Source organism: Coturnix japonica, chromosome 6 (genome assembly GCF_054131305.1).
Source record: "Coturnix japonica strain WE chromosome 6, WE-NBRP24, whole genome shotgun sequence".
Classification (NCBI taxonomy): Eukaryota; Metazoa; Chordata; class Aves; order Galliformes; family Phasianidae; genus Coturnix; species Coturnix japonica.
The window spans coordinates 27,744,986-27,772,985 of NC_140668.1; the positions used below are offsets into that span (position 1 = coordinate 27,744,986).

General features: G+C 42.4%; 2 protein-coding genes across 2 annotated transcripts in view; one reads left to right on the forward strand and one right to left on the reverse strand.

Annotated features, from left to right (window-relative positions):
* Positions 1-28,000, reverse strand: part of NKD1 (NKD inhibitor of Wnt signaling pathway 1) — a 103,306-nt gene that overhangs the window by 33,896 nt on the left and 41,410 nt on the right. The window contains exon 4 of the mRNA XM_015873513.3: positions 3,544-3,601. Coding sequence (XP_015728999.2) covers positions 3,544-3,601 — 58 coding nt within the window. The remainder of the gene's footprint in view (positions 1-3,543; positions 3,602-28,000) is intronic.
* Positions 20,106-22,530, forward strand: LOC146760541 (uncharacterized). Its single transcript, XM_085551373.1, has 5 exons — positions 20,106-20,166; positions 20,904-21,084; positions 21,772-21,867; positions 21,942-22,023; positions 22,235-22,530. Exons 1-5 carry the CDS (start codon positions 20,106-20,108, stop codon positions 22,490-22,492), a joined length of 678 nt encoding a protein of 225 aa, XP_085407499.1. The 3' UTR covers positions 22,493-22,530.

A 28,000-nucleotide genomic window follows, 5' to 3' on the forward strand; every position in this document is an offset into this window, starting at 1 on the left:
TTTTCCTGCTACTAGTTCAGAAATCACAGGCATGGAGAAAACAGGGTGCCCTGGAAAGCTTCTGATGTTCAGATGACAGTCCACTTCATAAAGACACAGAGTGGTCAGATAAGAAAACTCTCTTGGTCCACAGGTTTAGCTGTAACCATTCCCCAAAAGCTCAGGGGAGAAAAGTCTTAGAGAAAGAGCAGGTCTCTCAAATGATTCATTAAGAAGCATGCTTACACCTTACGAACTGAAAAAGAGGATAACTTTGAGCCACCTGTGTAATCTTCATGACTGGAGAGGGACTTGCTATTGACACCATTTTCTGTACCTGCCTGCCATTTTGGCTTCCCCACTGAGACAAACTGAAAAAACATCTCCTAACATCCATACTAGCTCTTTGTACAACTTCTTTCAGTCTTCTTTTCAACTTCTTTCCCTGGTCAATTCAGTTCTACTGAGATACTATTCTAACCAGTGGTGAGGAAAATCCATGCTCTTAGTTATCTCCTAGCTGGGCAAACTAAAGCACATGCTTTCCATGCAGATACTGCTGGATAGCAGATTTGTAAGAACAAGCATGGGATGTGTATATATAGCCATGGCGGACTGCACATCACAAGTACTCTAAGTCTGACAAACGAAAGTCTCTGAAATAAAGAGAGAGAGCACTGGTAACGTTGGGATGAATGTTGCAAATAAATCCACAACAGAAACAATTCCTAATTGAATTATTTTTGAATTATTAGTGAAAGAGGAAGAAGGGGATCAGAATACAACTGACTAATATAATAAGAGACAGACGTTTCCATCAGTCTCTTTCCTATCAAGAAGAATCACCGACCATGTAAGAGAAAATTAAAAAATTCAATTTACAGTAGTTTTCCCCACAGTGAAATCAGAGGCAGGTGCTGCATATAAGGGACAGTATATTGGTCAAACTGTTTCTTTCTGCACAGCACTCAGTAAACAGAGTAGCCACTATTGAGTTCTAACCTCTTGTCATGCAGCAACATTGAGTCAACAATCCGCTCTCATGGCTTAATGCTTTTGATGTTTACTTTGTTCTTTCTATAGTTCAAAAGAAAGCACTAATGCACCAGTCCTCTTACCAAATACAATCTTAATCCCAGAATCCCGAGCCTTTTGCTGTTGGCCAGTTAAGTCTGTTAAGACGAAAGGATTTGATCAAGCTTTACATAACAACACAGAAGTTAAATCCAGCAAAGAGAGCTCTTTTTATCTGTACTGCTCAGACGGCTAAGAGATGAAAAAAAGAGAGGGAAGAAAAAAAAGGTAATGAACTTGGCTATGTAAAACAAAATAAGGAATTCAATTATTTCTCTTATTGCCACTTTGTCTTTTCAGTGAGTCTTCTAAAGAACTCGGATTTATTCTCCAATAAGGTCTCCAAGTGTGAAGGCTATAGCTTTCCCTTCACCCAGAAGAACTGTTGCACCTGCTGTGCTTTTTTTGCAAATCTGAGAAACGTGTCCTTTTCATCAGGAGTTCTTCTGATTTAAAAAATAAATACATAAAGTAAGCATTGTAGGTCAAAATATCATGAGAAGAGGAAAATGATTTTGTACTTGGGAATCAGATGGGACAGCCTAGAGGAAAGTTGGGACATAAATCATTTCAAGTAATTAATACTATATAATACTTCTAATGCAAGATCTTTATTTATTTATTTGCTTTCCCTTAAACTAACTGTCCCCACCCCTACTGTGTATATAAAGGCAGAACATAGTCCAGTGATGCTTGCCTGATACTTGGTAGAACTGGGATCAAGTCCTTTGTGAGAGTTGCCCAGTTAACCTTTTCTTGGTATGTCACATCTCCCTGTCTCTGGATGACATGAATGTATATATACAAAACACACATTACACTTGCACATACGTAAAGACTGTGATGTCAGCTGCTTCACAATTAGATGCATCAGAAGTAATAATGTAAAACTACTCTTGATGGTATTAAGCTGGAAAGCCTAAAAATAAATCTAATGAATACAGTCCTGCTGCTGACTGGTTTAAAAATATTGTTTATTGTACGTTCTGAGTGCTAAGCAAGACAATTCCTCACAACAAGGAAGAAATAATAAGAGGTAAGTAAAAGAAAGACAGGAAAAAAATGAAGCTATTTACCTTGTTGGAAATTAATATCCTGTATTAAATAGATTCTGCTAACATTCTGAAAATTAGTAAGCCACCCCTTAGTACAGTACTGGCCTACGCCAAGCAGAAGATGACAGACATTCTTCATGTGGAAAATCTTTCAAGATTTAATTCTGCGTCCTGCCTGTACCTCAATTTTCTTGTTTCCCCACATTCTGAAGTCACAGATGTGGTTTATCACATATGCACAACATACCCTAAATACATACAAACACTGAATGGTCTTAGCTACAATGCAGATGATGCAGGCACAATTCCTTATTTCACTGAAACCTGTTCAGTGAGAAAAATGACCTTTGCAATGGCTGGTGCTTAAAATGAGTCTCCTACCAGCAGCTCTTTGGACTTTTTCAGCTCAGTCTCAGCAACACCCAAAGAATGACATTACACCACTATTACCTTAAAAGCACTGCTATTCTGCATCCTTTTTTGATCACGGGTAAGAGCAATGTTTTTTGATCACAGGTAAGCAACATAGAACAATTGCTTAAGATTTCTCTGCTATGAATCAATCAGTAGTCCGTGAAAGGAACACGATAGCGGAATATTATGAAGAATGTTCCAAAATCCACTCTTATAGTCAGAGAAGGAAGCAAAAGGTAACTAATGTCACAAGCTCAAAGGAAATATAGGGAAGCTGTTAGTAACTTAGTACATAATAAAAATAGTAGTAACAATGAATATGAGGTCAGAGTTACAGGTACCATTTATTTTGACATGAAAGAAGTATTTCTGGTATCTGCAGTTTCACCAACAGACACAATCCCACTCATGTTGTACAAGCCAGACACGACTACTAGGCAATCAAGGCAAAAAACATCTCTGTCACAACTTGTGATCAAAATTTACAGCTTGATTTTGGCAACTGGATTCTGCCAATACACAAAAGGGAGAGGACCCTACCTAACACCCAAACTTTGTAAGCACATTCAGTACAGCAAACTCTTCCTCAGGTATGGTGCAATCTGCTAAAGAATACACAGCACATAATTACACACAAAGTCTTCCTGACCTCTTTAAGTACTACCTCTGTCCCCCTTTATTTAGACTACAGTCTTAACAACTTAAAATTAAAATCAATATAAAATTGATTACAATAATTTTGTTACAGCCCCAGTCATCTTCTCAACATAACTATCTACCACCAGGAGCAAACAACTTGATTATAAAAGGAGAGCACTTTCCAAGTAAAGCTTGGCATAGTTTTCTGCTTCAAATGCATTAGGAGAACTGTTTCCACTAACCTGTAGTATAAATCTAGCAAACAGCGTGTGCAACTACTTGTTATGCTGAAATGATATATATGCATTCCTATATTGGACTTGTTCATTGACTTATTCCAATATCCCTTAATAATAATCACAAAGTTTTGTTCTTTAAATACCTTCTAGATGAAAGTGCTCATCACCAATAGAGTCTCTGTAGCCTTCTCCAGACAAATCCTGTTAAAAAAGAGAAAAAAAATTAATGATGATCTACAAAGGTATTAAGAAGATACATATGTCATCACTAGGATTAATTAAAAACATTCAATGGAGCATTAATGTCAATTTCCAGGAATGAAGTCAAAGCATCTGGTGCAATTTTAGAATGTTCTGGACATATTCTAAGACAAAAATTGAATGGAGATAAACAGATTGTGTTCATATACAAATCCTTCTACAGAATACTTTAATATTTAGCATTTCAACATTCAGTCAATCAAGCAAGATTATATATATATATAGATATATATATATGAATGGAAAGGCTAAAAGAGAAATGTCCTTTACTACCCACAGACAAATGTTATCACTTGCTTCCACCAACAAACAGAAAACCTTTATGCACCAGAGGTCACCCAAGAAAAGCAGATACCAGAGTCTGAAGAGCTGCCTGATACTTCTATCCTGAAACTAATTAAATTTTGTCAGCCCCAGTATGTTTAGTGGAACACAGAAGCAGCGGTCACTGATACTCAGATGATTTTATCTCAAGCCCAAGAAACAGTTCTCTAATAGTGCTGAACTTGCAATAAACGGGCATCAGTTGGATTTGCAGCTAATCCCACTTATAAAGATCCTGAAGAGTATTCTTACGCTCCAATTAGCAGATCATTCCAACTCCACCTCTCCACCACAGCTAAGCCATAAGCTATCACAACTAGCCTTCTATTTTGCCTTCTTGCATTCATTCCAAATACTCCAGGCATTACCATAATGTCTCTGCTCTTCCATTACAGTCAGTCTTCCTGGATTTTCTACAAACACTCTCTGCCACCGATAAATATTTATGGTGATGAAGAAAGATACAGCCTTGAAAAGCTCAAGCACTGCACTCACAGCTATTTCAATTTCACCTACAAAACCCTATCAGGAATACAGATTCAGCATTCCCTGCATTATCCTGGGGACTGTGAGCAGACACTGGGGAGCTTCTGGCACAAGGCGAGAATAAGAGGAAAAAAAACGTGAAAATGAATGCCTGGTTGTATTCACAGCTTTATGTGTTCAAGCAGTTCTATCATGACAAATGCAGTTCATCTTTTTCCTGAAGAAGCTGACAGAGATTCTTTTCTAACTTGCACATGCATAAACTCTTCAAGATTAGTTATCCAGAAGTAACTAAGCCACAAAAGCACATCTTAGGAACTCTTCAGCATTAGTTTCTGCAGAAGCATTTTAAAAATCAAATTCCATGAACAGTGGGACTTGATTAGGGGTTACTAGGAAAGAGACCCTGAAAATATTGCTCTCCTCACAAGCACATACCCTGACATTTGGCCCAAAGATAAATCTGACTGCATTAGGAAATGCTGTCACCTGGTAGAGCATGTTGGGATTTAGTATAGCATGACACTGCTATGAAAGCTGTCAGAAGCAAATCACAAAAGCTATTTTGTTTATTTGAGTTCTACTTCTATAAGGAAAGGCCCCTTATGAAGAAGCTCTAATTAATATCTATCACCAACTTTAAAATAATGGAAGAAATGGACATCATGAACAAGAAAAGCCAGGAAATGTTGGCGTAGCAAATCACATTACTGCAAGGAAGATGGTCTTTCCAGCAACTTGAAAAAGTTAACATACTTTTGTTTAGTAAAATTCCTCCATATCATCAGCTTTCAAGAAGCTCTCAGAGCACAGCCTGACTGCTCTCCCAGACAATGAGATAGACACAAGTGACTGCAGGAGCACACATGGCCCTCCTGCTCTGTCCTACAATGGCAAGTATTTAATAAACGCTTTTTTTATTGAAGCCAGAATTCCTGCCCCTCCTTTTGGTTCTCTTGGTAAAATACTTCTGATTTTCTGATCAGCAACTCTGCAACAAGTAGGTATGATCTTAATAATGACACTGCTCTGAGCAGAAAGCTAATTGATAGCCTTCATCTCTTTACATTTTAAGGAAGCAAACGGTGCACCTGGGTTTCAAACGCTGCCTGCCAAAATGCTGTCATTAATCTCAACCTCTACAAAAGTCACAAGTCATTAATTTTTATGTTTTTTTTTCAAAAGATGCCACTTACAAAGTAGCATGTATTTGTTGATGGAAAAGGTACCAGCAAGTAACTCAATGCAGATGAATGGAGATGAAGGAGAGAAGCAGTAAAGCATTAATATTCTACATGGAAGCTTCCGCAGTTTCTCACTGTTAATCATTACATGGTTAATAATTACAATATGTTTCATATTCTGGTCTAGTTTCACTTGTTCTCTAGCTCCTAGTTATTTAAGTAGTAACTCAATGCAAGCAAATTTCCAATAGTTTCCCTTCAATCAAATTATTATAAATCACTGAATTCCATAGAAGTGTTTTGATGGTGTTGAACCACAGCATTACTCTTAAGCAGCACAGAAACAGACAACCCATCCCAAAATCAATGAGTGTATCGTTTGAACATTTTGGTGGCTTATTTCATAGAATCACTGAATGGCTTGGGTTGGAAGGGACCTCAAGGATCATCACATTCCAACCCCACTGCCACAGGCAGGGCTGTATTTAAGCAGAATTCCTCAACTCCCACTCATATGTGTTCTGTGAGAGTATGATTGTGATCTGCACTGCCTTTAATAAGCAGGTGAGAAAGGTGTGGGCAACTCTTTAAGATTCTACAGGAGGGGAAAATTAAAAGAGAGAAAGAAACCTTATCACTCATCTTATTACCATTAACTCTTCTTTTGAAAAACCCAAGAGAAAAACCAGGATGTCTTTAGCACTACTGAGACAAGCTGGAAAAACACCAAACTGAACCTGATCAAGGAAAGGTTTCTGGGTGGTTTATGAAAGCTCACATCCAAAAATAAAGTACAAAAACTAAGCCAGTATTGGAGAAAACAATCCTGACTGCAGCTGGAAGTGCAGAAGAACTATTCTCCCAGTAAACCACAATTCCCTTAGAGTGAACAAAACAGTGCATCTACCACCAGCTAGTCTAATTCAGGGAGCGAAGGGAAACAATAGGACAAGATAAATGTGTGTAAAGCAACTCACAGCTCAACAAATTCTAGTGGGAAGAGAGCATCATACAGCCAGGAAGAATCATATTCAAGCATAGGGGAAGGGCAGGCATGGTGGGACAAAACCACCTGCACTGGCCCTGCTTCCTGCAGCCATGCCCAAAGGCTCCCCACAAGCTGCACAGCTGCAGGAGCGGTGCTGGGTAGAGAAAAGACAACAGCATTTGGGTCATAGGTAGCTGTACATCACTGTCCTGACACCGTGTTTTAAATCACAACACTGCATTTTCAAACTGGAGCACTGAGTCATGAAACAACCAAAACCAGATGTACCCTGTGAAATACTATATAAGTGAGGTCAGCGAGAACTTGAAAGAAGAAAAAGAAGAAACGTTTACGTAGGATTATTCCAGCATGCCACTTCTAGAGGCTGCTAAACAGGAACCCATTGAGAGTAAGCGTCTCTACCTCACCAGGAGTTTCCCTGCTAAAGAAATTGGCCTCCGCCAGCTACGAACACAAATCACACAAAACGACTGAAATTCAGCTCAAACATCTGTTTCAAAGCTATGAGCAGCCGGCTGCCTGGCCCAGATGAAAAGGACCTCATGTCCCACATGTCCAGTTCTGATCAGTGCTGCTGTATGGGGCTCAGATTGAGGAGGGTGGGGGAAAGGTTAACTAGTGCAACTCCCTCAGAAATGCTGAGCAGTATATTTGTACCCAAGGAATACAAACACTCATGGGAAACTCCCACATCCCAGGGCTCCTGCACAACTGGTTACAAGTCAGGCAGTTGTCACTCACATCCCACCTTTGCTGAGCAATCAGACTCCAACAAATTCCAACTCATTGGGAATTTTATCTTTTTAATCCTATCCTCAGTCCTGACCACCCTACACAGTACTTTCACCAACACGTATCTCTGGAGACTGAAGGCCAGGCACTCACTCTGGTGCTTCAACCTTTGACGTCCTTTTCCTATGCTCCATAAAAGGCTGACAGCCAAAGCCTCACCCATCGTTCTGCCCATAATACTGTATTCTTTCCATGCCTCTGCTCCCCTTCTGTTTCACACTGAGGTCAGGTTCCCTGTCTTCACCTTCCAAGCTCTGCATGGCTGTACTTGCATTCACATCTACCAGCCCCCATACCCACTGGTTCCTTTAATCCTCATCACCACCCAGCTCTGCCTGTTTGTCCTGGCTCTGCCTTTTCTCGCTGCTTTCTGCAATACCCAACACCCAGAACACAAGAGCCAAAGCTGAAGAGTGAAAATAGAGCATGTACCTTAGCAAACACATTTGGACTAAGACAGTGATTAACACAGTTTTGCTTTTAGTGTAAGTAGGGACAGCTTCATCCATAGATTTATCAGACATATTAAAGGCTAACCCTTGATTTGGGTAGGTTATTGTGACAGCCAGCACATTCCTGAAGTTCACAACTCCCCCCTCCCTGTATTACACCACAGTTAATATTGTGTTAATTCATAGTTTTCAAAAAGCTGTTGCTTTTCTCCAGTATAAAAATGTTTCTCTACCTTTCCTTCTTCAAACATCCCACTAAAATCCTTTGATTTAGCCCAAAATAAGCAATTTTCAACAATTTTTGCAAGAAATATGCACACATTTCTGGTTTTAGTGAAATTCTTATCGAAGTGCCATACTCACCACTTTCCCCAAGTAAAACACACATATAATGACTAATTGTACAGCCAGAAAACTTTTCTCCCTACTTTTGCCTGTCTGAAGGAAACATGTATTGTGTCTTCTCTTTAATCTCTTACTGATGCAATAAAATCCCAAGACTTTTTGGGAGAGCAAAGTTGAAGAAAGATGTTTCACAACAGAGCTGCAAGGGATAAGATATGTGGTAACTCTTGCTGGAGTAGATCTTAGAGCAGTTTTAAGGCAGCTGCCAATGAGAACGCTATGTCACCTAATATAAACTTCAATTCCTGATGGAAAAACGATCCTGAGCAACAGAGGTTCAAGAGAACAAGGATGGCCTTTGGTCTTTCACACAAACAACATAAAGGCAATTCACTGAGGTTCAGCTTTCTGTAAAGAAAATGTAAAGCAGCTCATCCCTGCAGAAATTGAGACAAAACAGCCCAACATTAAAATACACACAACAACTGTAATAATGCTTTGTTGTTTTTTGTTTTGTTTTTTTAAGCAGAAGCAGCATGCTCAATTTCTGCAATGTTTTCTTCCTCTGAAATATGAACCTGGTGCTCTGTGATCCATTACAGATGGGTTTTTCTTCCTCTACCATGCATGGAAGCTTCTCTCAGATAAAATTTCTTCACTATATGATCACAGCAGGTACAGATGTTAAGAAAACAGATTTCTCCTCTAACATCTCTGATAAGTGATCTTGAGTGTGTTAAGATGCCATGGTTTAGGATTTTACTGCCTTGTCTGTTAATATGGCCTCTGTGCCTGAAGTCAGTGTCTTTGTAGCAGAGACAGTAGAACACAATGGGTGTACCACAAAGCTATGGAAATTCCCCCATCAGAACCCAAGCACAAAGGCTCACTCTAAGAAGCCAGACCCAAAACTACAATGGTGAAACACACAGATGCATTCAATTTGGCTGCCTGTGCTCCAGAACAGTACCTCCCAGTTGCAATAATACAGAGATAATGTTCGAAATCGATACATCTAAATCCACTCATTTGCCAGAATTGGAGCCTCCCAGGCTCATCTCCCAGATGGTGACTACAGAACAATTCCTGTTTATGGCCCAATGCTGTGAAGACAAAGACCAAAAGAACACCAAATCTCCAGTCACAAACAACCAGGAACTACCAGAGATATCTTCTTTTCAAGGTGATAAGGCAAGGCCCAGTTTTTCAGTAACTTCTGTCAGATTGCAGATTATATAATAGAAAGCAATTATATGAATGAGCAGAAATAAGGATTCAGCAGTTACTTTCCAACTGAAAGGTCCAGCCATTTCCAGCCAAAAAAGATCATGAGTCTTTGAGATGAAATGGACTGAAACAAGAAATGACTCCATTCTGCTATATTTAAATTCACTTTGAAGCTACTTCAGAAGGACAAATGAACTCAACTCTCCAGATTCAGCTATTTACTTTGCTTTATTCTTCTAGCTATCCTTTGGCCTCTTTCCTGATTGCAAAATCAATTGTCCCATTTCCCCTAAGATCACTTCTTCAATATTGATTACACTGATGAACAAGTCTAAGGACATGAATGAAAGAGACAAATCTTCATCTAACTTCCAGCCTGGAGAATCACAGTAACTCCTCCTAATTGCTTATTCTGGGCTACTTTCTCCTTTATGGTGGACAGATGGATGTAGCTACATATTAAATCTGGTTTTCTGTTCAACTTCCTTTTGCGATAGATTCAGTTACCAAGAAACTCTTTAACAACTAGACTTCAGCGCACCAAGGTGATTTTACCCAGGCATGTGCTAAGAAACAAGCAGGCAGAACAGAGCTTCAGAGCTTGACTACAGAATAACTAATTTAAGATGTGGTCACTGAAAACTAGGTTACTCTTTCCACTGCCTTCAATGATCACTACAAAATTAACACACGGCATTTTGAACCTTTCTTGTGACAATACCACGTGTCTTCCTACACGGCAGGTTTTCCTAGCACAAGGGCTTAAAACTCCCCTAGAATGACAATCAATGCTCCTCTATTATGTTTATGACTCCAAGTCTTTTCCTGCTAATGGATGACGTATATTTATGCAGCTGGAGGAAACCTGGTTTCAATAACTGCTCCACCACAGACTCACTGTGTGGTGTAGGGTAAGTCACTTAAATCTCCCTGTGCCTTCATTTTTCAACTGTAAAATGGAATTCTTGATGCCCACCTTTGCAGAGAGCTCTGAATCCTCCGGCCGGACGAAAACATACCCTGCTATTATTATATTATTATATATTATATTACCTTGTTAGGAAGCACAGGTGTGTGACCCTGGACGCATATGCTAATGTTGATCCATAAATCTGTCAACAAGAGGTGCTGGCAAAACAGATGGTTCACATTCCTTCTCAAACCACCTCTTTGTCCCCAGAACCCAGGTATGTCAACTAATCATTTTATAACAGGTCAGGGTTTGAACGGGCCAGGAAGCCACAGTGAAGCACAATGCCACAAGCACTATGTCTAAAAATGGAGCCAAACAGAGCAAAAGACAGACAACAGAGGTTTCTCCTCTCCTCCCTGGCATGTAAGACAAGCACTGAGAGGCTCTGCAGAAAAAAAAGATAAAAGAGAAAGCAGAACCCATTCCCACACATTCCTGTAAGTAGCACAGCATCGGTAATCACGCCTGAATGCTGATTGATGCTGCATACATGGAAACAGACACGTGTTTTTTAATTACAGGCAATAAAAAACAGACACACACCACGTGAAAACCTGATTCAGATGAACAGTTCCACGTTGACTTACAGGGTCATGAGAATTACAAGCAAATAAAAAAGTTTGCTTGTAAATATTTCTTACGAGTTACCTTTATTATTCAGAATTTTGACTCCCCATCCCACCAGCTGAAAATCAGGCAGTCTGCATTTCCATTGCAAACATCTCAGCAGCACCAAAGGCTGCAGCAGGGCTGCCGGTGTGGCTGGGAGCACCAGGCAGGGCCCCCGGACAGACCAACGGCCGTGCAGGACCGTCTGCCACGCACATTCCCCTAAAAGGAATCCCAGGGCCAGAGCACCACATCAAAGCAGCAGAGCTGAGCAGATTTCCCCTTCCCCTCCCCCTGAGTCTTTGAGACGGAGACTTCATACTCCAGAATTTAATATCTTTTTCCTCCCTCCCCCCCACCAGCCCCTTTGTCTGCATCTCTGTTCTCTAAGAGCTAACAGATGTTGATGCCATATAGTTTCAAAGAAAACTTTTGATGCCCACATAACTCATTACAACTAATATATTCCAAGAATGTTTGTAGCTCAGGAAACACTGGGGTGAAAAAACAGAGAAGAGGGGGCAAATGGCTACACTGAATAACCCTTGAGAGAAAATAAATAGTTCACTTCAAAGTCATCGGGGAATTCTTTAACAAGCTCTTTCTTCCGCAAAACACAGAACAAATTCAGCCGAGCCTAGAATTCCCAAAGGAAAAAAAAATAAAGCCAAACCCCACATAAATGGCAAAGCAAAGGAAGCAGCAGAGAGGTCGCTCCGCTCGCCAGCAACAAAGGACAGCATTCTCCAGGTTCCATATTCCCAAGCAACCTGCGCTGTGCCAGGGCACAAAGGCACTGCTGAAAACAGACTGTCAACAACAACAACAACAATACAGAGCCCTAAAAAAAGCCACCCCTGTCCCTCTGCACTGGATGAATGCAGGCAGTGAAGAGACTGTTCAATTCACAGAACACTTTGAATTCAGCCTCACAAAATATGCACTGGACATGTCACATATGGCAAAATTACAGAGAGGTAGTGTTTGCTCATTCAACAAAAGCAGGTGACGGGATTTTTTGGCGCAGGCAGGTCCGTGTCCTCAGCCATTTTCTAGGGTTACATCTAGGAGGCAACCTTCCATAAATTTTTTGAGCAGGTCTCCTCCCCTCCCCTGCTGCTCCAGCACACAGCTGCATCCTTCCTGTTGGGTGAGAAGCCCCCCCCAGGAGTCACCACGGGCTGATGGAGAGAGGACTTGCGAAAAGGGGGGAGGGCGAGAATGCAATTACATCGATTTCCACAGCAGGAGGATCAGATTGCATCATTGTACACAACTTGGGGCCCGCTCTTTTATCCCTGATGCAGGCAAATTCCCCATTGAAACCAGTGGGAGATTTGTCTGTGCAAGGACTGCAGAATCGAGCATTCTGTGATCACAGAATTAGAAAGCAGTAGGAAGCCACACCTGGCAGCACCTCTCAGTGGTGCTCTCCCCTCTAATGGGATGGATATAAAATCAAAACAAACACAAGTACAATAGCAATGTCAAACTCCTTCTCCCCCTTGTACACAAACTCCTACAAATCCACCACCACAGTTCACGTATAGAAGTCTGAAGAAAGTTCCTACCAATGAGCTGGAGACTCCCCACAGAACAAACAACAAGAAAAGATTTCCATAGAGGGGAAAAAGTGTGTGGGGAGGAAGTGTAGGGATCTCTAATCAAATAATCAAACTGTTTTAAACAAGCAGGTGCGTTCTACTTGTATTTTTTCAGTGTTCGATGGATGAGAGAAACCACACATGAAAACCTCAGAGCCGGTCAGCTCAACTTGTGCAGCACAACAATGCGAGGCCTTGTATCTCAGTGTTTCACATAGAAGCCACGGTGCCATAGCACAACATTCAGAACTGCTGGTTTTTCACTGCTGCTCATTTCCACACGCCACACTTTGCATCCACTTTCATCTGCATAAAAATGTTCTGTGTAGCACCTCAGCAGTTTCCCCACTTCAGCTGCTGCTACTCCCTGCCCACATTCTTGCCAGAGTTCCCCAGAACACATTAGTAAACAGCTCAGGAAAACCAGAAATAAAATCTTGTATCAGATTTGCTCGGGATAAAACGTGGTTCTTGGTAAGATGCCTTGTTGTTACCTCTCCGGCCTCAGTGTTTAGGGGTGGCTAATTTCCTCAAGGCAGTAACAAGGAAGGCATCCTCAAGCTTTGTGGGCTTTGCGAGTAGAATACCTCACTGCTGAGTTCATTCACCGCATTCTGGAGTAGCAGGAAGCTTCAGCAGGAGAGCAGACAGCAGAGCTGTTCAGATAGCTTAAATCTACTCTGTAGACATGGAGATTTCCACAGTGCAGGAGTGGGGTCAGGTGGGTGTAGTCAGAAGGAACAGGACTACGAAAGTACAGAACAGAGAACATCACCAAGCACTAAAAGCATGGCAACTGAAGTCTCAAAATATGAGCATGTTGAAGATATCACCACCCATGCATTTCCAATGGTGTCCCCATGAACTCCAGAAGTCTAGACAGAATTCTTTCAGATGTGTGTTTCTTCCTCAGACGGGACTTCTGCTGACACACAGAAACCATGCTACAGACAGGAGAAAAACCACCTTTAGTCTGCCAGGATGGAGCAGATCCTCATCTTGAAGCAACTCTGACATTCCAGACATCCAAATGCTGGATATAAATACAAATATCAGGCCATTGATATGGCTTGTCTCCTGAACTGGGTAGAATGATACCCAAGGGACATCCAGAGACCTTAGAAGAGCTTTTATGTCTATTTTTCACAATTTCAGGGGAAGTGTTTGGTTTTCTGGGTTTGGAATGTGCTTGTTTGTTTTTACATTGCAAGAACAGAAACTTTAAGGAAAAAAAAAAGATAAATTTTGCTAAAGATCAAGTTTCCTTTCAAGAAACACTGATAAAAACACAAAAATACACAAATCTAACAGCTCCTTAACTTGAAACACAGAAATGCATCTTACAAAGACAGTCAGCACTGGGTTTCTGAATCATTATGGGTGAAAATACTTTCTCTGTATTACACTATTTCCACGAATGGATCTTACTGTTATCTATCACTCCTTAAGCAGAGGCCACTGCTGGTGCCATAGAAAACGCAGCTCCCCAACCAGCAATAGCTGATCTGACAAAACATCACCAGTCCTTCTCTTCCCATAAAGAATGGGTCACAGCTGCAGTTGGACACTGCAGGTCCACACAAAGTATTCCTCCTTGGGAAGTGACTAAATAAGTGACACAACCCAAATCTTACCAGGTTACCATCCCACCTGACTTTCTTCTTTTAAACCAACTTAGCTCCATCTTGGTGGCAAGGCTTTGTACTCATTTGCTACGATTCTTGACAACTTTTTCAAACAGAACGGCCAGTTGAAATCCTTTAAACGATGTTTATACAATCATTAATATTTTCCACAAGGATCAAACACATTCAGAAGGGAGGAAGATGAATGACAGCCAAATGCAGATTAAATGCACAGCAGCAGGCTGGGCTGGCCCCGTGCAGCTATTAAAAGGGACAGCAGCATTTAAAATTCACATTTGACTGGAAAAGTTTTACCTACTCTTACACAAACACCTGAAGGGCAAAGAAGAAAGAAAACCTCAGCGTTTCCAGTCACCTTACTTTGCTCACTTCACAGCAGATCGTTTCCTTCATTTTCTCCTTCAAGCCCGTTGGTCTGTTTAGTTTGCTCCAGTATGGAAGGTGTACAGAGGAGTGGTTCAAATAATTATTAAAATAAAGGCAAACGACTAGGAAGCCTTATTACCCTAAGCTACTTCATTTTAATTTTTAAATACATACTTACTGCCATTACCAACATCTCAGTTAACATTGTTATTTAATGTCAAATGTCTTTAATGCCATTAATTTTTAATTGCTTGCATTTAAAGAATGAAAGAAAATTAACACAAACAAAGCAGATATCTTCTCCCTCTTCAGTCAGTAGAGCCTGTTGGGCAGCCCAGATTGCATCAACAAGTTCACAAGCTCACAACACAGCAGCAGCACAGTACAAACACTGCTGCTCAAGCCATCCTGGCAGGACATGTAAGCCTTGATTTGGATCCCAGTTTTAGCCTAGTTTCACATTTCTGTAACTGCAGTGGAACAAAATCAGAGAGGTTGGAATGAGAACTGTGCATTCGCCTCTCACTAGAGCACTCAGGACCAGCTCAGTTCATAGTCAGCTAAAGCATCAGTATCGATATCAAAGTAGATATTTTAACTTATGTTGAAAACTCTTAAGATTTCTTCCACAAGCAAAATATTAAGAACCTGCCCTAGAGAAAGATGAAAGGAACCAATCTCCCCTTTAAATTACCAAGCAAGCCTGGGCCTTGACTCCCTTTTCAATGGGAAGTCAAAACGTCTGACTTCAATCAGTTTGTATAAACCAGCTTTTGTTTTTCCTTTTACCCAAATGACTCCACTCTTAAGGATTTATTGTAACTGGATTGCCTTTCTACCCAGCAGGGAGCTGTAGCACTAGCAAAGCTGTTCCACACAGTAGGTTTTCCGCTGATTGAATTTCTAGACTTTCAGCTCTTCGGAAATGTTTGCTCTTGTACAAGCTGTCAGAGGGAAATTGTATGCAGTCGATTTTGTCTCAGCTAAAGCCAAGGGGGGTTCCATATGCAGCCAGCCAATGTGGAATTGAAAGAAGAAGGATCAATCAAATCATAAAAGGAAAAAAATGTCTCAGTCACAAATGAAACAAAACAAGACAAAAAACAACAAAAAAGGGCAGGGAAGAACAGATGAAAATGAAAACCATTTCTGTAAATAGGAACACTCAAAAAAAAAAAACCAAAAAAACACCACCACAATCCAATACCATGCAACACAGAAAAACCCTACTCTAAAGACCATTAAAGCAAGGGTTAGGAACTAAACGATAAAGCTGTTCGATTTAAACATACACAAAGCCAAAACCATGATGTGCTCCTAAATGAAACTGATGTATAAACCTTCATCCTTTGGAGCAGCCCATCTTACTGGTCCTGCTGGAACTGCTGGTACCATGATCCTGGCACTGCTTTGTGGCTGTGGTCACAGCACAACACATCGGCTGCACCCAGCACCAGACCAGCCAGACCTTTACGCTACCTGCTATGCCTCTGCCTGCTCATACTCAGTCAGAGATGCTACTCATGTGACCCAGAGGCTCAAGTCTCTGCACCTGAGGTTTTGTTATTTAGTAATATAAGAAACAATGACATCTGAAGTGTATATAAGGGCCAACACAACCCAAACAATCAGATGAAAGCAAGTGGAGACTAATACACCTGTTTTAAAGATCCCATGAAAGATTTTAGCAAAAGCTACACTTGGCCATGATCTGGTTGTGGAATAGCACACATTTCTAACCCAAGTGCAAGCACAAATTTTAGTTCCAACTGCATTACATGAAACAGATGCACTTTGAGGAATAAGCCAATACATCCAAATGACTCAGCAATCCACAAATGTGGCAGCACAGGTGAATACTAGATTGGGAGCCTGTGCTCTGCTGGCCATGGGTAGATGAGCCTTACAGTCTTTAAGTACAGCATCATACAGCCAGAACAATTGCAGTGACAGCAGGAATCCCACTTGGACTCAATACTGAGGTTTGCGTTTTGATGACCCTGTTTAGGAAAAACTGTGACAACTGCTTTAAGAAATCATTATAGCTAGTGGATCATTCATTTTTGACACACAGTGAAACATGTAAATGCCACATAACAGAGTTTTTGTTTTTAAATGCAGGTCTTTTAAGGTCAAAACTGGTTAAGTCCTACTAGCTTGCATTACTCAGACTTATCTTCATGGGTAATTATATTGAGGAGCCAGATAGTGAGAATATTATGGATACCGCTGTACTAATTGTCTGCAAAGATGTTCATTCTACCAGCTAAATGTGTAGTGAAGAAAAATAACCTTGCAAAAATGCTTTTGTTGTGCATCCCACTGTCTGCAGGAGTGATTAGTGCAGAGCAAAGTAGCAGTGAAGGTGTAAGAAGTGAACTTTTAGTTTGCAGTGCACTGCCTTTCCTCGGGAGAGGCTTACTATGCAGTGAGAAAAGATGACATCTATCATGAAACAAATAATAATAATGAGGATTTTTGCCAGTATTCTTCCTCAGTCAACTGCCTTCTATTCACAGTGGTTTTCTCTCTCAGTTCCCACCTTATTTCACCTGTTAAGAGTATCTCAGTGATTTTCCTGCTGAGAGTCTGCTCAGACACGCTCTCCCAACTCAGCACACTGACAGTCTGACATTCGTGTTCCTAATCAACAGTGCACCTCAGCAATGCCCCAATGATGAAAGGAAATATCCTGGCTCCAAAGCCTTCTAAAAGGTCTACCTGACTGACAAAGGCATTTGCACTGCTATTTGCACCATCTTTAATGAACCTCATTATCTAAATAGTTGTCTGCTCACGCTACTCAGTAAAAACTGAAGAGTTTTTCTACTTTTTCCTTGCACCTCTTGGGGGTACAGTTCCTCTTTAACCATAAAGAGAAACATGGCAGTCAAAGAGAAAAGAAGGAGGAGAGTAAGAAATTGTTCATACACAAGAAGAAAACTCAAGGTTGAAAAAGGCCTGAAGCTTTGATTGATCTTTTCCCACTGATGGTACTTAGATTTACTATAGATGTCCCAGCTATTATTGCTAGGTTAATTGTTACCAAGGCTGTTACCATATGCAATAGCTAAATAAAATATTGCCTTAAGATACAAATTCATTCATAAATCTCAACAAAGGTTACTGAAAGGTTACTGCACACCAATTAAAGATATCCACCATTTTCAACTAAATGTAGACTTATTTTAAATGGACACAAAATATTAATTCAATATTGCAAATGCATAACCTTCAGTGTTTTATGGGAAAAGACTCACAAAGACTGAACAATCTTCAGGGCTGAAAGAGTTTAAATTGCCTGAAACACTCCTTATCTCATTATCTATTTCAATCATTTTACTGTGCAAAAGACCTCCCTCCCTCAAAAAGTCAAAACAGAAGTGTGAACATCTGAGTCAATCTATTCTGATGTGGGTAATTATAAAGCATACACATTGTGGATTTATCACAAGGTAAACTGAAGTGTTGTAATTGATATTAATTCAAGGAATCCTTATTTCCATTGCCTAGCATAGGCCACCTGCAAATTAACATCTTTAACCATATGTCATGCTTTGCATGTCTCATTTTAGATCTCAATTGCCTTTATCACAAGGAAACTTCTGTTTATCTGTCTCATTTGCTTTATCAGTTACCTTACAGCTCTCATGGGAAACAGCAGCCTCCATCTGAAGAAATAATTTGGTTTCACACAGAACCAGAGTGGTGGTAACAATGGACAATTACAAAAGTAAGAAATGTTGCAGAGGTTTTGTTGCTTTTGAGGGCTTTTAGGGCTGTTTGCTTTCTTGCTTGTTTCTTTTTTAATGCAGAAAGATGTTGAGTTTGGGAGAAGTTATAGGCAAAGCTTAATTATATAAGAAAACTAGAATAGAGATATGGAAGAAATTAAAGGCACTCAGTCATAGAAATATTTGCAAAATCACAACCTGAGTCAAATGAACAGTTCTTTAGGAACCAACGTGAGCACTTAAATGAGCACAGGATTCCAGAGTTTGCAGGAACAAACATTTAAAACAAATCTTTAAGAACAATTTATAAAGATACAAGGAATAAGTAACTGAATAACAGCATATGAAACACAACATCTGACTAAAACTAATGTTGATTATACCTCATTAAAAATAAACCTCAAATTGGGACAAAAAATCTGAATGCTAATGTAGGCTAGTAAAAAGCGATGATAAAAAGTCAGCTACGGGATGTATTAGGAAATGCAGTGAGAATGGAGGAGCCAAAAGCTGAAGTAAAAACAAGGCAAAAAACCAAGAACTATATCAGGAAAGAAAATGGGATGAGTGCAGAGAGAGAACACATCCACATGTCTTTACCTCTTATCTATTTAGGACCACATCCAGCAAATACTTAACACTTGATCAAAATACTAATGCGCCACACCCACTGTCATGAATTTCAGTGCCTTGGGTCTAACTCACAGATCACACAGAATCATAGAATTACCCGGGGGTTGGAAGGGACCTCAAGGATCATGTAGTTCCAACCCCCCTGCCTAGCAGGGCCACCAAACATACACATTTACTAGATCAGGTTGCCCAGGGCCCTGTCCAACCTGGTCTTGAACACCTCCAAGGACGGGGCATCCACAACCTCACTGGGCAGCCTGTTCCAGGACCTAACCTCCCTTCTAGTAAAGAACTTACCCCTAACATCCAACCTAAATCTTCCCTCCTTCAACTTAAAACCATTTCCCCTAGTCCTGCTATTATCAGCCCTTTCAAAGAGTTTACTCCCCTCCTGGGAGTAAGTTCCCTTCAGGTACTGAAAGGCTGCAATGAGGTCACCTCGCAACCTTCTCTTCTCCAGGCTGAACAAACCCAACTCCCTCAGCCTGTCCTCATAGGGGAGGTGCTCCAGCCCCCTGATCATCTTCGTGGCCCTCCTCTGGACCCTTTCCAAAATCTCCATATCTTTTTTGTACTGAGGGCTCCACACCTGGACACAGTACTCCAGATGGGGCCTCACAAGAGCGGAGGACAATCACCTCCCTATCCCTGCTGACCACCCCACTCCTGATGGAGCCCAGGATCCCATTTGCTTTCCAGGCTGCCAGAGCGCACTGCTGGCTCATGTTAAGTTTCTCATCTATCAAGACCTCCAGCTCCTTCTCTGCCGACCTGCTCTCAAGGACAACTCCTCCCAGCCTGTACAGGTGCCTGGGGTTCTTCCGGCTCAAGTGCAAAACCTTGCACTTTGCCGTGTTAAACCTCATTAGGTTCACCCGAGCCCAGCTTTCCAGCCTGTCAAGGTCCCTCTGAATGGCATCCGTTCCCTCCACCGTATCGACTGCACCACTCAGCTTGGTGTCATCAGCAAACTTGTTGAGGGTGCACTCCAGGAGGAGGAGGGGGAGGAGCGGGCTGTGCGCTGCCAACGGGGTCGGGCCGCGGTGCGGGGCATGGAGGGATGTCGGGGGAGGAGCTGGCGGTGCTGCGGCACGCAGAGGTGATGCGTGCGGTGCCAGCGAGTGCGTGGAGCTGAAGGAAGGTGTGTAACATGTCCTTGCTCTGGCTGTCGGTGAGTGGGACGAGTCGGGGCTGCAGTTCTGTGCTGGTGTTTGTTGCTAGGACCGGCTGCCTGAGCAGAATGGGGGCAGCGAGAGGGAGGTTGGACAAGCGGCAGCATCAGGAGCACGGCCCGGTTCTGCTGTGCTGATGGTGCTGTACGGCTGTGGGTCCCCACTGAGGGTCGGTGAGGCAGCGTGGCCCCGTGTGTGGAGGTGGGATGTAATGAGAGTGAGTGGATGCAAATGGAGTCGGAGGTGTTACAAGGAGAGGCTCTGGATTGGAACAGGGAGAGCAGAACTGGTGTGTCCCAGCAGGCAGGCGTAGTCAGGTGCCCTTTGGAGCCTGCTGTTGTTGGTGCTGAGCTCAGGAGCCCCATCAGATCAGCGTGGTGCTGCGTGCTGCGTATGGCAGCGCCAAGAGATTCCCTTGTGGAAGAAGGGGGAGGATGAAGGAGGCCGAGGGCCCTTTGCTCAGGGCCAGCTCGTCTGTGCCCTCTTGCTGACCGGAGAGAAGGGCTGCCCACTGGGCACAGGCAGTGCCTTCTGGCTCCCGTGCCGTGCCCTGTCCTCCAGCCCCCTCCTCATGCCATGTGGAACGCCAGTGCCAGCAGTGCCAACAGTGCGGCCGCCATGTTAGAACCCTGGCCACAGCCGTTACCTTGGTCACCGTTGCCCAACGCAACGCACTCGCCTCTTAGATCTCCGGCCGATAACAGCCATGTGGGGGCCTAAGAGAGCGAGGCTGGAGGAAACCCACCATTTAGCTGGGGAGATGGTTCCGGGGACCGCGGGGTCGAAGAGGAGGAGGAGGGGGCCCATTGCCAGCACCATCAGGCAGCAGACAGGCAAGGGAGCCCATTGCCATCGCGCCTGGACCAGGTGCGTGACCACCTCCGTGGAGCCCATGGAGGTGGATCCACCTCCAGATGAGCCCATGGAGGTGGATCCACCTGAGGATGAGCCCATGGTGGTGGATCCGCCCAATGCACAGCTGGCCTGGCACCACACCACCGTGCCAGGCCCTGCAGCAGTACCACCTCAGCTGCAGCATCGCTGGTCCAGGCGCTGGGCTCCGTACCGTCTGCGCGGCCCCCGCCCCCGGCATTAGCCGGGTGGCTTCATTTAACATCATCTCCTCCTTTGAGACCTTGCGGGCCCCCGGTTCCATCTAAACCCTGTTTTTATTGTTGTTTTTATTGTTGTTTTTATTGTTGTTTTTATTGTTGTTTTTATTGTTGTTTTTATTGTTGTTTTTATTGTTAAATTTAGTTAGTTAGGATTAGGTGTTAGGAGTAGGTTATTGTTCATGTTTTTTAGTTAGGAGTAGGTTATTGTTCACGTTTTAGTGTTAGGTGTAGGTTTTTGTTCCTGTTTTAGAGTTAGGCATAGGTTAGTGTTCGTACTTAGAGTTAGGTGGGTTCCTACCAGCAGCTGGCAGCAAACAGCGCTCACTCGGTAAGCACACGTCTGCTTTCTCACCCAATGCCATGAGTGCTGCTCCATGAGTGAGGAGGTCTGTGACATCTCCGAGGGATGGGATTTGCATCTTGTGACTTTTCTTTTCAGGGAGCAGAGCGTGAGTGGCTGTGAAATGCAATTGGGAAATGCTTCATGGAAACAGTCTGGAGCTGTGTCTGGAGCTTCCTGCGTGGCCATTGTAAGGTAGGTGTGCCTTACTGTAAGCGTGCACTGAAGCAGTGTCGGTTAAGCACAGCTCACTCCTCTGTCTTCAACAGATCAGCTTTCTGCACTCTTTATTTCCGTGGCTGGCGTTGTAGAGCGCAGCAGCAGCAAGGCCGTGAACACGTCCACAACCAGGTACGTGAACATGGGTGACTTTAATGGCTAGAATAACATTGCTGTTAGAATTAATAAGGCAGTGGTCACGCGTGTGTGCTGGAGCTCAGGGATAGGTTTATTCTTGCCTGCTGAGCTTTTCCCTTATTTGACACCCACCCATCCTCTCTTGCTTCTCTTCCCTTTCAGTTGTTAGAAAGCTCCCTGACTGTTTCCCAATTGATTCTTGCAGGACTCGGAGGGTTTTGAGTCTAAGACCTGGGAGACGGTGAAGCAACCCAAGGCAAGTGCTGCTCAGCTGAGCAAGAAAGCCAAGAAGGAAAGCAAAAAAAACGATAAGGGCTTGAGCAGGAAGGCACAAAGGACAGCAGAATCGCCTGGATTGCGTCCTCAGAGGTGCACCAAAGGACACACACTGCGTGCTCCGGTTTTCAGGCCTGGCCGTGCTTTCCCTTTCCTGGACTGCGGAGAGGAACTGAGCAAGTTTTAGTCATTACCAGTAACTCCTAAAGACACTTTGCAATATGGAGTTGCAGGAGCTGCTCATCTGAATGAGCACACCCAGGACACACAGACATCCGTAGCAGGCATTCATTAGCTCACAGTTCCTGGCAGGGCAGCATTTTTCTTACAGCATGGCTCCAACAGCCACAGCTTTCTCCAAGCAAGAATTAATTGCTGAGAGTATAACTGGATGGGGAGCAATGCAGAGACAGATACCCAGTGGAAACTGGGATTTCTGGGAAATTATAGGCAAGTTCTACTGCTTACCTGACAGAAATGAGCAGGGCTGCTGGCTGACACTTCAGAGAATACTAACACTGCCTCCGTGAGAAAATTTTCTTTACCATGTAAATGAGCTTTACTCAGATAGTATGTAAAGATGAAGTTAGGTATCAACGCCAGCATGTACTAAAAAAAAAAAACAACATCCAGAATTCAAAAGAAACAGGGTATAAAGAACATAATTTTGTGGATGATGTCAATAAGTGAAGCTCTTATACAATGCTACGCTACAGTGAAGTGATGTAGATTAATCTCAGCACCTGCTACCAGAGCACTGTGTGCACAACCTGAGCCACCACTATAACACAATCTTCAAAGTTCTTACATCTGTTCTTACATCATCTTACATCTTCTTACAAGACTGACACTCCCCTCAGAATCGTGGCCTCAAACAACAAATGTCAAAGGCAGTGGTCCATACAAAGATGTCTTTCCACCCTTTTCTGAACTGCCATGGCCTCAAATCAAGCACTGTGTGCAGTTCCGAATGCCACAATGTAAGGACATAAAACTACATAGACCCAAATAAGGGCTACAAAGGTGGTGCAATGTCTGGAGGGCACAATGCATGAGGAGAAGCTGAGGCCTCTCAGTTTATGCAGCCAAGAGCAGAGGAGCTGAGGAGAGCAGTGGGCACAGCCCCAAACTGCTGGAGCTCAAGAAGCTCTCAGATATAGGGTATGAATTTTGGGTGGTCCTGTGAGGTTGGACTTGAAGATACTTGTGAGTCCCTTCCAACTTGGGAGTCTTATAATTCTAAAAATAAAACTAAAAACCACAAACTTGAGAGATAGGAAAACACACATAAGTAGGCTAGGAAAATACATACAGCAATGCAAGTAAAAGTCCTTAAAGTTGCACCATGTTTACAGAAAAATGTAACACTCAAATGTTGACTGTAAACCTCATTTGTATAGTTATTCCTGGGTCTGCAGAGCCTGAACAGTCACCACAGCACACTGAGCTAGAGGATGGTGTCATCCCTTGAAAGGGCACCTGCTGCAGCCCTGTGCGCTCTGCAAACAAGGCCCAGCAGAGTCCCCAGAGCACAGGATCAGAGCTGTACACAGGTTTCTGGCTCCCTTCAACCAGTGCATCTTGTAGACTCACATACTAGAAGATGGCCTAGTGGGACAGCATCTGTTATTATGTGACAGGATTTTGTCTTCAGGAAACCTGAACGCAACCTGGTTTAGATCATAAAATAAAACAGTGGTAATAGCTTTAGCACACACAGCAGTTCAAATCCTGGTAGTCCCTGCCTTAAAATGGAATAAGGTTGCATTAAGACTGCAGTATATGGATTTCGCACAACCTGTAAAGTGGTCTCTACTTGCTCACACTGCACTGTTTCCAGGTACTTCATTTCACCATTCTCGGCTTCTATGACAAACAGTATGCATACCCAATATTTACCAACCATAGTATGGTAGCAAAATCCCAGTTAACAGCTTAATTCTGTGAATCTCCACACAATGCCTGCAAATCAAACTTTGCCTTTGCTTTGCTTGTCACAGATTGGGCACCTCTTTGCATCCTGACTGAATCTTAAATGTGCTCTGTTTATTTTAGCTAGGGAACTTTTCGCAAGCCTGTTTTGATGGGCAGAGCTCCTTCTGCTCTGCTTTGGTGTCTTTTACATTTAAGAGTAACAAACTTAGAAGACTTTTAAATAAATAAATAAATGGAACAGGAAACTATCATAGCTTCAAGATCTCACTTTCTGGATAAAATTTAGGACAAGAGGCAATACTAACAAATACAATTTGTACCGGACTTTAAAGACTACATGCTGAAGCCAATGATCACACACATACACAAATTCACACTGCGAGTTCTCTTATAAAGCTCGCTGGAGATAACACACAAAAGCTTGTGTAGAGACCTCTGCTCTATTTTTTTTCTTCTCCTTGCGTATTATTGTTGGATTTATTTTTGTTACGCCCCTCCACACAGGCTTAGCTCTCCATTTACAGTGTGCACTCTGCTCCTCTCACTGAAGCAGCGCAGGAATGGGAGAGAACACAAGGTTCCTAATTATACACAGGGCAAGTCACCACACTGCGGCTTTAGAAGCAGTTGTGCAGCCCTCTGTGATCAGGGCTGCATTTAAACCTTCTGATAACAGAGCGGGTCAGGTAGGTACGTCACTGGGCATACTATACCACACTGACAGAAAACAGTAGCTCCTTTGAAGAGGGTTTCTGCACGCAGAGGTAGGAAGGCTGGCTGTGCTGTTAGGTGCAGGCAGCTGTCATTGGCCCCTACGCTGGTTCAAGCCAGCAACAAGCATAATGCAGCTGAGAACCCAGTTCAAAGGCCCAAGTCTGACAGTAAATAATAAAAAAAAGAAAAAGAAAAGAAAAAAAAAAAGGGAAAAAATAAGAACAAAGAAGTCTTGAACTGGTTTGTCTGTTTTTAAATTTACACAACTGTAAACAAATCCAGAGGTTTATTAGTTTATAATGCTTTCTGTGGTCATGTAATTCAAGTGTGAGCTTTGATTTAAGAAATGGAATTTGGCAAGAAAGGAGTTTCAGGGCAGCCTACTCACTTTCCCATTAAGAAGATTAAAAAAAGAATCCAAAATATTTAACTTTGAGTAATAAGGTCTGTACTTGTGTAGCAACTAATCTGGTGCTCATGAACATCCCAAGTCAGTCCTGCACTTGCTTAACTTTAAGCATCCAAGTAATCTCACTGACTTCCCACATGCTTCAGCACACAGTAAGTGCTTTGCTGAAATGGGGCCACGATCAGATTTAAGCAGTGTCCCTTTAATGAGGATTTACACATTAGAATAAAAAATCTGCAGGAAAACCACTCAGTCTGTAAAATGCTCACCATGCACCTTAATGAGCAACTTCTCATCTAATTTGGCCTTCAAATAAAACTATCCTACATACAAGGAAGGAAATTACAAAACATTATTTTTAACTGGCTAAATATGGGGCCTGGACTTTCAGCCACATCCAGACTTGCTGCACCTACAAGCAGCAGCATATCATCCCTCCTTCCATCACAGCCACTTGTGCATTCAGCCTTAGCTCTGAACATGTTACCTTGCTTTTGTAACCCAGCAGGCAACTCCAATATTCTCTGGCCAGATTCTTTTCAGTTATGATCTTCTCCAGATTCTAATCATATTACTTGGATGCAAAAGGAGTTGAACCTACACCTTTTGGCTACAATAGGCTTTAACTGCATATACTGGATACTTTTATACACTTACCACTCTCAGGAGCAGTAGCTGAGAAATACTCTTTTCCTTAAAATTACATGGTACTATTAGGCATAAAGAAAAAGAGTGACCATCAAGCCCTCCACTGAAATCTCAAAGAGAAGGTCAGTTATTTACAGTATGAAAACAATAATTCTTTCCTTTAAAACAACTTTAGGTCTTTGTCCAAATTGGAATTCTTCTGCTACTGCCTTAACAGCTTTCTGTACCAACACACAGCAGTGACTGGCCCAGTAGGGCTTACTAGCATTACTCCCATAGCGCTACAGGTGGTACAGGCCTATGCAGAAGCAAGCTCTGCTGCATTGAAATAGGAGGCTTGGTTTTATATCGAGTTAGAGTGCAAAAACTTACTCAGAAATTTATTTTTGTGTGGTTTGCTTTTACATAGCCTGATCAATTCAGAATCACTTTAAGCCAAACAAAACTGGAGACAGCCAGAATCCTTAATACTTGCAATGGAGTCTTCACCATTCAGTTCAAATTCAAGTAGCAATTTATTTAAAGTGAAGGTGTGCCACTCCTGTGTGTGGACAAGGCCAAAGCTAATCAGGAGTTGTCTCAATGCAAACCCAGCAAGCAGTCTGAGCGGAGATAATGGCTCTGCTTCCTGCCATGGCAATTGGGAAGGAGACAGCAGGGAGAGGGAGATGGAGGGAGAGGCTCCCTGCTAGACAGGGCTGGCAAATCTATTTCTGCACCAAACAAACAATCCCCTCAACGTCCCTTCAGTGCGCTGTCGAAACTGACCTGTGTGAAATTTGAGAATGGATATAAATCAAAAGGAGAAAAAGTAATAAAAAGCTCCCGGCAGACTTGATGACATGTTGATAATGTTCTCGTCCTGGAGTCAGGGTGACACCAGCCCAAAGAAGATATATAGAACTAAGCCCACATACCGACGATTTACTGGCCTAACGACAGTTTTCATTGATCAGAGGCCAACAATTACTGGATTCCTTCCCACTGCCTATTTCAGTATCAGGCTCTGGCGTACAATCAAAACACTAGCCCTGCTTCTCCACAGTTCATGTGCCAACTCTGCAGTGGATGCTCAAGCCAAGCAAGAATGATATGCAAATCTGGCAGGTGTTTGGGGCATACCAGTGCTGCTTAGAAGCCCAACCATAAAAAAGGAAACAGCAGAAAGGCGAGGGGAGTCCCACTCCACTGCTGAAAGGCTGCAGGCTCTGTACAGTACACAGTAAACAGGTCCCCGAAACAGAAGACATGGCTTTCAGGCAGCAACAGAAAAGCTCAATTATTTTTGCTCAGTTTAAACAAAGCACATTCTTTATATCCCCTCCAGATTATCTAAAGGCCTCTCTTGCCATTGAAGCTTAGTTCAAAAAAGAACAAGGACTCACAAAAACTTTCAAACTAATAAAGCAACTGGTTCTGGTACCAACCACAGAACGTTTCTTTGCGGTTATTTTATTTTATTTCGCTTTGTGCTTTAATGTAGGGAACGAGTAGAAAGAGATTTCCTTCCCAAGTGTATGGAAAATGGATGTGTCAAACCGAATTAATATCTGCAATGGCACGTTCAAATGGCTATGATTAAGCTGCTGGAACAAGATGAATCAATGTGGGAAAGGTGCTGGCAGAGAAGTATTTTTCCAGTTTATTACTGTCTCTCACAGACAGGCAAGTGCATGTAATTTGTCTTGGTCTATCAGGATTTACCTATCTGTTCCACAAAGTATAGGGGAATGCTGCAAATTTCCAAAAGCTTCTATGTATCTTCTTGGGGACCCAAGGAAAAGATGGGAAAAGTTCCAAGGAAATAAACAACTGTTAAAGTAATTAACAGATTCCAAACCATACATTCATGAGAAATACATTTAGAAATGCACAAGAGTGCAGCCTATGCAAAGACTGATGGGGCTTCTTCACAAAACACTCTTAAAGCCAGTGACACCATTACATTTTCCTTTTCTCTTCAGCTTCTACCCTCTATTTTTGTTAATC

Bases quoted from the DNA above. Each gene is read 5' to 3' on its own strand.
- LOC146760541 (XM_085551373.1), top strand. From the start codon at position 20,106: ATGTCGGGGGAGGAGCTGGCGGTGCTGCGGCACGCAGAGGTGATGCGT. The intron at 21,085-21,771 runs GTGCGTGACCAC...TTTTCTTTTCAG, and splicing joins TGCCATCGCGCCTGGACCAG to GGAGCAGAGCGTGAGTGGCT. The intron at 22,024-22,234 runs GTACGTGAACAT...TGATTCTTGCAG, and splicing joins GTGAACACGTCCACAACCAG to GACTCGGAGGGTTTTGAGTC.